At 37.7% G+C, this 10,534-nt stretch overlaps 1 protein-coding gene across 1 annotated transcript; it reads right to left on the bottom strand.

The window, feature by feature from the left end:
• Positions 1 to 490: 490 nt before the first annotated feature.
• On the bottom strand, positions 491 to 7,434 carry LOC134660649 (retinol dehydrogenase 12-like). Its single transcript, XM_063516425.1, has 5 exons — positions 7,317 to 7,434; positions 6,132 to 6,494; positions 2,517 to 2,638; positions 1,116 to 1,333; positions 491 to 662 (listed from the first exon to the last, which is right to left on the bottom strand). Exons 1-5 carry the CDS (start codon positions 7,432 to 7,434, stop codon positions 491 to 493), a joined length of 993 nt encoding a protein of 330 aa, XP_063372495.1.
• Positions 7,435 to 10,534: the final 3,100 nt, after the last annotated feature.

Below are 10,534 nucleotides of genomic sequence, written 5' to 3'. Positions count from 1 at the left end.
TTCAACTTTCTAGCTTTTGTAGTTTCGGCTCTGCGTTGATGAATCAGTCAGTCAGTCAGTCAGTCAGGACACTTGCATTTATATATATAGATAGATAAGTTAGGAAAAAGAAAAACAAATTAAATTAGAACATTAGAAATACTAATAAGTATACAGCAATACAAACTTATATTTTATTTATAGAATATTTTTAGTTTAATAGCTAAATCCCAGTAGGTACGTCGTTTGCAATAAGTATAGGTACCGTAAAATCAGGTCAATTGCAACTATAGTCCAAATTTAAGTTCCAGTAAAATATGTAGGTATTTGTAAGTATTTTGCAAATAGGGATGTTGACATGAATTGCGAATAAATATGTAACATGTTATATGTTGAGTATACATCGTATAATATCTCCTAAAATAAATGTAACGAGTACAAAACATAAATATTATAGTTTCCTGATTTTACGATACTTATGATTTTTCTTCCTACATTATTTTTTTTATTCTTATTTGAAGATCATTTTACCAGCATTCTCTGTTTGTATAGGTAACTGATGAGCGTCATCGCCGAACAAGGTATCTTCTCGTAACTGTAGACCTGCCAAGGTCACCTTCCAAAGTTCTTCAGCGTTATCGTAGTTTTGGCTATATTCTGACGAGGCTGTTACCGCACAGTCGCTAAAAAGAAAACAAAATATGATGATCTTAAAAAATATCTTGCATTTTTAGGGCTGGGGGTTCAGGTTTTTCTCTCACCCTCACTGTGCGTAAGCGTGAGCGAGATGGCTGTGCTGGTGCGTGCCGTGCCCGGATCGCTAACGCTAATATGTATATAACTTGAAACTACATATTTACTAGTCTTTATTAGTTAATTGTCTCTGTTCACCTACTGCAAATAACCGAAATAACGGGTTCTGGTTGTTTGGAAAGAACTCATTAGTTATTAGGCGAAACAGTTTTCATATAGGATGACATGGGCATTCGATGAGGGAAACATCTAAACCGGACATATCCCAATTTTCCTTCAGTAGCTTTTCTACGCCAATTCTTAGGACATAGTCGCAACTTCAATTCATATTAAACAAGCGCTAAGTTGAGGAGAAAGAGGCAATAATGAAATAAAACATGAACCTGTAATAAAGTCCAGATTGATGAGCGCAATGTTCATCCACGGCGCAGTAGAGGGTGGTCTGCGCGCCGCAGCGCGACGACTTGCAGAACCAGGACAACACGTTGTTGAACAGCCACGTCGTGCCGCGGATGAACGTGTCGCTGAAGTGCCGACCGATCTCCGTGCTGATGACGCCGGGGTGCAGGCTGTAGGTGCTCACATTGGCTATGTTGTGATCCTGATCACAAAAAAGGGCTGTAGCTGTGTACCTATTGTGTTAGTAGCTTTACCTGTAGCTTGTAGGTAATGTAGATTTTTTTTATTTCATTTAAAGTTCTCCTAAAGACCTAGAATAAGGTAAATGTTATACGCTTTTCCAAAACAAATTTAAGACGCCACCTCGTATACATTAGTCATGAAAGAATACAATAGAAATTATGAGCGAAACTGAATCAATTAGCTTTAAAAAACAACGGGTTGCACTCCGGGAGTGCCGGCAGTAGTAAAAACTCAATGGCATTGTAACAGTTTTTCGATCAGGTCACGTGTCCGTCTTACGAATCTTACGGTCACGTGACCTGTCGCGAGTTTAACATTTTTTTTCCATCACAAAAACTGCACAGCGCCGCTAAAGAAGTTTTCACTTCAAAAAATATTAGCAATAACAAGTCGCAATGAAGGCGGTTAAAAAGCAACAAGGCTATCTAAGTAAAATACAGTTCTCTGTAAGTACCCATCTTCTGTAATTTCAAATTTTCCTCAGTGTCCATAACGTAGGTATATAAGGGTATAGTGGTTTTATATAATATACCTACCTATAGGTCAGCGGTCGGCAACCTTTTAGCAGCCAAGGGCCACATAGTAGTTAACGAAGTTGACGCGGGCCGCACTTTGTTAATATTTATGGCTTTATCAGACATTGTCGTTTGTCAATATTACATACCAAAATAGCCAGGGAGGCTCGCGGGCCGCAAGTGACAGGTTCACGAGCCGCAGGTTGCCGACCGCTGCTATAGGTAAAAGCTGGTGCCCTAGCTAGCGGTAAGAGCCTGCGACTTTCAATACGGAGGTCGCGGGTTCAAACCCCGGCTCGTATCACCAATGAGTTTTTCTAGAAATATCATTTGATATGTATTTACCAGTTACTTTTCGGCGAAGGAAAACATCGTGAGAAAACCGAACTAATCCCAATAAGGCCGGTTTCCCCTCTGTGTTGGAAGGTCAGATCAGTCAGTCAATCAGGTCAGAAGGGCAGTCGCTTTAATAAAAACTTGTCAATTCTTGGGATTAGTAGTCAGGCCGTTAATGGTAGGTACTCAGTTAAAAAGTGAAAACAACGTATACCTACAGATATTGTATTTCAGTTCATCATTCATGGCATTTAATTTGCTTATGTCTAAGCTGCGAAGATCTATAATTACCCGCAGTTTTTGAGAAAGGGCTCGTGCAAACAATATATTTGCAACCTTACTGCGACAATAGGCCATTAGAGGATCATATTTTGTAGTCTCAAAATTAATATCACCAAAATCGAGCTCTGCACCTGAAACATACAAGTAGGTATTTTGGTACACTCAGCACAATGTAACTTGAACGCAACAACGACCTACAAAGATAATCAGGGTGAAAAATCCATTGGCTCATTGGCCAAAAAGCCTTGGATAGACTAAGGGCCACCCCACATCTAGCGTCTTTCGAGCGTCGGCGTCTGGTCAGCGCTAGGGCTTGCATTCCGAAATTCCGGAATCTCGGACAAATTTTCTGATATTACAATTCCGGAATTGAGACCACTGAATATCGAAAATTCCGGAATTAGATTTAAGTACTTGTATTAGATTTTAATACGTATACTACTGAACATTTCCAAGAAAACTACAATATGCTGGTGTTATTAGCCGTCACTGATAAAAGTCTGAAGTCTAGCAGCATGCATTAACATGCCCCGTTAACGTAACCATATTTTTTTGACTTTTGATACTTGATGAAGCAAAGCCATATATTTACTTGCCCAGAATCCTACCAACGCGAAACTTTTGATTTAAAATTTATAAACATTTGGATATTTTATTCTCAATTCAGAAAGAAGTTTCCTCGATGGAATTTTTGGATCCTGTAGAAGCTTATATTCTGAATTAGGAATTTAGGAACTAGTAAGGAAAAAACCATACTTAAAAAGCGTAATCTCAATAAGGCTGGCGTTTTTGGCACTAGTCGGCAATGCATAAAGGTAATATGTACCTATAGCTGAATACCTACTTTAATGCATAGAAAACAACCTTTACTCAGAAACAAATAATCGTCATAGCACAATAAATGACCTTACCGAGATTGGAACCCCAGGACCTTCATCTTCGTAAACAGGGCCACTTCCTACATACCTACTAGGCTGCGAAGCCGTTATATTTAGACATTATATAAAATTGGGCATGTAACCGATTTCTAGCATCCGTAGTTTCCCCAAATAAATACACCGTATCATTGAAGTGAATAAAAGTGACCATAATAGTAATAAGGTGCAAAGACGGCACTAAGTACTCAATTTATTGATATTTTTCGATTAATAATACGTCAGATTAAATTTCTCTAAAACAATACTTTCTTTAATAAACGTCTAGTATCAGTAATTCGTATTTTTTGTTGTTTTTGATTAAAAAATCTAATAAAGCCTCTATAAGGAGCTCTCAAAGCGCCTTATAGAGGCTTCTGGCGACCAGAGGGCTGGCCAATATTTTGCCCAGCGGATCAGCATTGCCATCCAGCGGGGCAATGCGGCCAGCCTTCTGGGTAGCCTACCGAGCGACCACAACCTAGGCCAAATTTTTTATTTATAAGTTCTTATTTTTTAAGTGTTATTAAGTTTTTCATTAATAAACCTACTCTTTATAGTTATAAAAATATGATAAACCCTAATTCCGGAACCAGTTCCGGAATTCCGGAATTGGGAACGAATATCGAAAATCAGTTCAAAATTGGAAACCGTCCGATATTGCAAGCCCTAGTCAGCGCTATGAAAAATGACGTCGCTGCGCAGTTGCGTCGACGTTGCGTCGAGCAGCGGCCATAGAGTTGTAGACGCCGACGCTCGAAAGACGCTAGATGTGGGGTGGCCCTAAACAGAGATGCGAAAAATACTTTATAAAAAGTATTTAAATACAAAATACAAATACTTCCTTGATAATACTATTTCAAATGCAAAATACAAAATAGTTTTTGAATTTGTATTTAAATACAAAATACGAAATAGGTATTTTAAAAATACTTTTTTAAAATACAAATACTTTTCAATAAAAGGTATTCTGAGTAGTGAATACCTAGTCTGAATTAAGAAGTATTACTCGGAATTTCCGAGTTGAAAAGACTCTCTTTATTCTTTGAAGTCAATCCCATATCTAAAGTGCAAATTTCTAGTTGCTCATATTAACCGGTAGGATGTAGGTATGAATGATGTTTTATATCGGCCAACTTTTAAAAGCATTACTTTGTAATGTTTCACAGCTAGTATAATGCCTCTCGTTAGTGTGATGAAAACGTCTCGATTGTGTTTCACCAGGGCAGAAAAGTTTGTTCTCCTCTCGTGCCTTGAAACCCTCCCAACACTCAAGATTACACTTTATGTGCGACGTTACTAAACAGATTCAACAGTTCCATGTTAAAAGAATGAGAGAGTTGCCAGGATTGTAACATCAGAAGAGATTGTAACTCCTACCTACATTACCTACCTACTATAAAGTATTTTGTATTTTGAAAATAGAAAATAGGTCCCAAAACTATTTCAAATAAAATACAAAATAGTTTTCTTCAAAAGGTATTTAAATACAAAATACAAAATAGGTATTTTGCATTTTGTATTTGCATTTTAAATACAAGTATTTCAAATAAGTCACATCTCTGGCCCTAAAATGTGCATCCACACTCCACACCACACCGCAGTGGATCAACATGGTATTATTAGGTAGGTTGGTAACTTAAATATCTAGTTGCAGTAGATACTTACCTCTGTTGCACAGTGTTGCTTATCGTTGCTCCAGAAAAATAGAATTTAAGTAGGTAGGTACCTACTTCAATTCTACTTTTCTGGAGCAATGTGAACGTGCAGTAAGGACTGCACATACACATCGGGGGATACTCATGTTACGTAAGTTGTACCAAGTTGTACTTATGTATGACTTATGTAACTTATGTTGATATTGTTGATGATCCTAACATAAAAAGTAAAATATTACGGTACGAGTTTTTCGGAACTTATGTACGAAATATCATTTGATATTTACCACTAGCTTTTCGGTGAAGGAAAACATCGTGAGAAGAAATTCAATGGTGTACCGTAAAACGGGGTGAGTAGGTTTCGCGGGGAGAGGTGGGTTATGAATGGGGAGAGAAGGTTTGAGAGGGGGGTGAGAAGGGATTTTAAGCCTACTGCTACAAAAATAATGTATTCCAATTTAAAATGGAGCTATAGTAATACGCATAATAATAAGAATCCATCCCACAATCTTCCAAAATCACCTTTGTATGAAAACCCCTCTCACCCCAAATACGACGAACTACGGGGTGAGGTGGGTTTTCCTCTTTATCGTCAAAGTTACGAAATGGAACTACCCAAAATAAAATAAAAACTAAAATACAAACGTCCGGAACACTTATTATATACACCATTCAGTTTTCATATGTATAAATAAAATGTTATCGAGGTTTGAATTTCAGTTTTGACCCTACTCACCCCATTTTACGGTATGTGAAGTCCCCAATCCGCATTGGGCTAGCATGGGGACTACAGCCCAAGCCCTCTCGCGCATGAGAGGAGGCCTGTGCCCAGCAGTGGGACGTATATAGACGATATATAGGCTCAAATTATTATTATTTTTACGCTACGCTGAGGTAATCGAAGAGATGCTTGTTTCATGTTACCTATATGAAGGGTAGGGCGGCGGCGGCGGCGGCTATATATGTAATTTGATGATTGATTAATCTACAGGCAACGGTTAGTCGGTTACACTGAGTATATGACAGCAATATATCAACAATCCAATCCTTACGCTCATGTACCATTGAGGACACGAAGACAACTCTGGCATGGCTACAATTAGCAAGCATTGGCAGCAACAGGAGCGTCAGGAGAGCGTGGCCAAAGTGGTTCGTCACCATGTGCGTTTCGAAGCCGTCACCCGTGATACCCCGCGGTGCCATCATAACTCCAGCATTATTCACTAGGATCTCGATCTTTGCCTCCTCGGCTAACATCATCGATGCGAACTCTCGCACAGAGCTCAGGCTGGAGAGGTCCAGTTTTCGAACACGCAGACTTCCTTTTCCTTCTGTACTATTATGTAATGATTCAATTTCGGTTTTGGCCACATTTGCTTTATTTGTATCGCGACATGCCATAATAACGCGACAGCCTGCGAAATAGAGTTAGGTAAGAGGTATTTATAAACACTATTACGGCTATTATTACCTAGTTAAAAATCGTATAAATAATGTTAAATACTATATTCAACGGCATTCAATCTAGAGTCCAATTTAGATAAGCTATACGTACCGTAGGTACTTATTATTACTAGTAAAGTAAGTAGGTACCTACCTATTAATATATGTTATGATTATGACTTACCTACTTAATTACTAGTAAATAAAGTAATTATTTTTGTGGTGATTATGACTTACTTAATTACTATTAAATAAGTAGGTACCTAATTATATTTGTTATGATTATGACTTACCTACTTAAGGTACTTACCTAACTAACTAGTATAGTATGTAATATAATAATCATTGAGATAGCATGATGGTAAGTCTAAAAGATAATATTGGCCCGTTACGGATATAGAACGGTATCGAATTTCTTTAATTTCGTTAACATTCCCTTTCATTCTCGATGCATCCTTGTCTACTTCCGTGATCATTACTTGTCCGACTACATGTGCCAAATTCGACTTGTTATAATGACAGCTCGTCACATGGCTATTATTATATCTAACGCCAGTGTACTGTACTGTACCTATCCTTATAAGATTAGAAATAAAACTAATTTTCTTGTCAATATGACCCGTAAACCTACGTAATATAATATTATTAATTCATTATATTCGTGGAACCCGTCATAAATGTCTAACACACTTAGCGTGCGTCAAAATCAATACGGAATTGCGCACCAACAACGTAAGGTCAGCGTGCATTCCTTCCGCGTTAATAAGAAAGAGATGATTTATGACATGACGTACCTCTCAAATATAAATCTAGAGCCGTTTCTTTGCCGATGCCTGTGTTGCTGCCTGTCACGATAGCCGTCATCCCTTCGAGCCTCCTGGCACTCTTGCACCACCCGCTTAAGTAATCCATAGTTAGATCCGCTTAGAAAAAGGATATTTTTTTGTAATATTTCCACTGTCACCGTTGTTTCAGACGATAAAAGTGAACTATCTAATAGTTTTGGAAACGTTTATCCGGCGAACGCGGCAACTAGAAGCGGCGGTGAACTAAGTAATTGAATTTATAAACACTGTTCGTAACAGCACGGAGCACGGCTGAAGCTGTATAACTGACGTCCAGCTATTAAGATACCTACGTACGTCGAGCACGAATGTCTACATGTGTGTAATATTTAAAATCCCCTCAAAAACATAAATGTGAAAGAGCCAAGTTCATTATGCATGCATGCGCTGTTCTTGACTTCGCAGGAATAAGAATTCAGATCTAGGTAGGTATTCCTTAATAAATGAACCTAATTTCATATGTTATGTATGTTAAATAGATTTTGAGTTACGTAGGGGTCACAAGTGGCTCCAAATGCCTACGTAACACACCGCCGCTGCGTCGCCAGTTCTCTTCTTTTGAACTTGGCTTGACACGCCACCGCGTGTCTAGAAAAACCGGTTTCATTACGTGATATAAGAAATCGTCGAATACAATCATACCTATATACTGTAATTAGGTACTGGTTAAACCGAAATAAGGCAGAGTAGGAAGAATAGAAACTAGAGAAAGCGTTGTTCATAAATATAGGCATACATATATGTGTACCGTAAAACGGGGTTAGTAGGTTTCGCGGGGAGAGGTGGGTTATGAATGGGGAGAGAAGGTTTTGGAGGGGGGTGAGAAGGGATTTTAAGGCTACTGCTACAAAAATAATGTATTCCAATTTAAAATGGAGCTATAGTAATACGCATAATAATAAGAATCCATCCAACAATCTTCCAAAATCACCTTTGTATGAAAACCCCTCTCACCCCAAATACGACGCACTACGGGGTGAGGTGGGTTTTCCTCTTTATCGTCAAAGTTATGAAATGGAACTACCCAAAATAAAATAAAAACTAAAATACAAACGTCCGGAACACTTATTAATCTTATTATATACACCATTCAGTTTTCATATGTAAAAATAAAATGTTATCGAGGTTTGAATTTCAGTTTTGACCCTACTCACCCCATTTTACGGTGTAGTACTACCTGTACTACTAATAACGACGAGGCTTCTATTAGAAACAAGATCTTTCTATATTTAAACATTATCGTAAAGGTCTTAAAATAGCAACTAGAACTCCTATTTGTTTCAACTAATTTATTAACAAACAGTCCTAGTGGGTAACTTGTTGGATAAATCGGATTTCGCTTATAACATCTAAAAGCCTTATCTATAAATTTAAGCAAAGTGAAACTACTTTAAACAACATATATATATAGTTATAAAAGGATGTTTAATACAAATAACATACTTAAATTTAAAGCGGCTCTACAATGATATAGAATGGAAAAATATTTTAGTTCAGAACGATAACATAAACGCTAATTATAATATACCTATTCCATTACCATATACTTAAGCTTTAGTTGTAATTTAATTTGTACAGTGAAACCTGGTTAATTGACACCTGGATAAATGCAAAACCTTAATAATTGCAACCAAAGGTCCGGTCCCGGTCCCTTCACAGATAAAAAAGATATCTTAATTCAAAACGCAAAACTCTGTGCACGGTTGCTTAGATAAAATAATAAATTGCTTATAGTCATGCTTGTTATGAAAAAAAAGCTGCACTTTTGGAGGAAAGCAAGCCGCTTTGCACGATGATAGTGGAGGCCCATTAAAACATTTTTTTTCGAGGAACCCGTAATTTCGTCCCTTAGAGGCCGAGGTGAAGCGAGGTCTGTTAAAAAAAGAAAAAAAATCCTACAAGTTTCACGGATCATCCAATTTCGTTAAATTTGGTGTCAATTGAAAGAAAATTACATTCTTAATTATAAAAAAAATAAAAACAAAATATTATTAAAGAAAAATAGTGTGAAAAGATTGAAAACCTATTTTTTTCCTTTTACGGTTTATTTGTGCAAATAGTGTCTTCCACATTGAATAATGTTTAGAAAAAAGTACTGTACCATAAAATTAAACACATTTTTCATCATATACTGAAAACCGCATCAAAATCGGTTAAGCAGTTTATGAGATCCATGTTTCAGAAGTTGGCTTAGTTTTATTTATTTATTTTATAGACCAAGAAGCATGTAAATCATAGTAAATTTTTGTAGGTATTTACTTTATCTATTTTAAAAATATGTGTATATATTCACAAAAACTGGACAAGTGCGAGTCGGACTCGCGCACGAAATGTTCCGTACCATTACGCAAAAAACGGCAAAAAATGTACGTTTGTTGTATGGGAGCCCCACTTAAATATTTATTTTATTCTATTTTTAGTATTTGTTGTTATAGCGGCAACAGATATACATAATCTGTGAAAATTTCAACTGCCTAGCTATCACGGTTCATGAGATACAGTCGGATGTTTACCAGTTCTGTTCCGTTTGGACAGACGGACGGACAGACGGACAGCGGAGTCTTAGTAATAGGGTCCCGTTTTTACCCTTTGAGTACGGAACCCTGAAAAGGTCTATTCGCCTTCATTCGTACTTAGCTCACATGGTACGCTGCACGCAACGTATGTTTGTGAAGTGCAGCTTGAGTTGAGGGAAGGTTAGTTACAAGTTTGTTCTTTAAGTACTGTAAAAAACCGTTCTGTGCTCTGCATGTGCATAATACAATTTAATAAAATGGTTTCTAGGGAACCAAATAAGCTTACTTAGGTATAAAGGCAGGAGGTACTTCAGAATGCTACTGGACGCTGGACGTGTTGGAGTCTCAGGGCCTATATAGGGCTGACGGAAAAAGGCCAGATTGTTTGACACTGCTGAAAACGCAGCCCCGTTTGGGATGCGACGTGTGTAAGCACACTTGCCCCTTCACACCTACCACAGGGCGCGTCGGAGCAGCCGCCGAAAATACAGCAAAACTTAAACGAGCGAAATATTCTAATTCTAATTTGGAGCCTGCCTACGAATTTGTACATAGGTACCAGTAGCCGTAGAGACAAGCGGCTCTTAGTGTGCTGAGGCAAAAAAAAACTATCAATAAGTTAGGACAATGATGCCTACGTGAAAAAAGCGG

Source organism: Cydia amplana, chromosome Z (genome assembly GCF_948474715.1).
Source record: "Cydia amplana chromosome Z, ilCydAmpl1.1, whole genome shotgun sequence".
Lineage (NCBI taxonomy): Eukaryota > Metazoa > Arthropoda > Insecta > Lepidoptera > Tortricidae > Cydia > Cydia amplana.
This window is presented reverse-complemented; position numbering and strand designations above follow the sequence as displayed.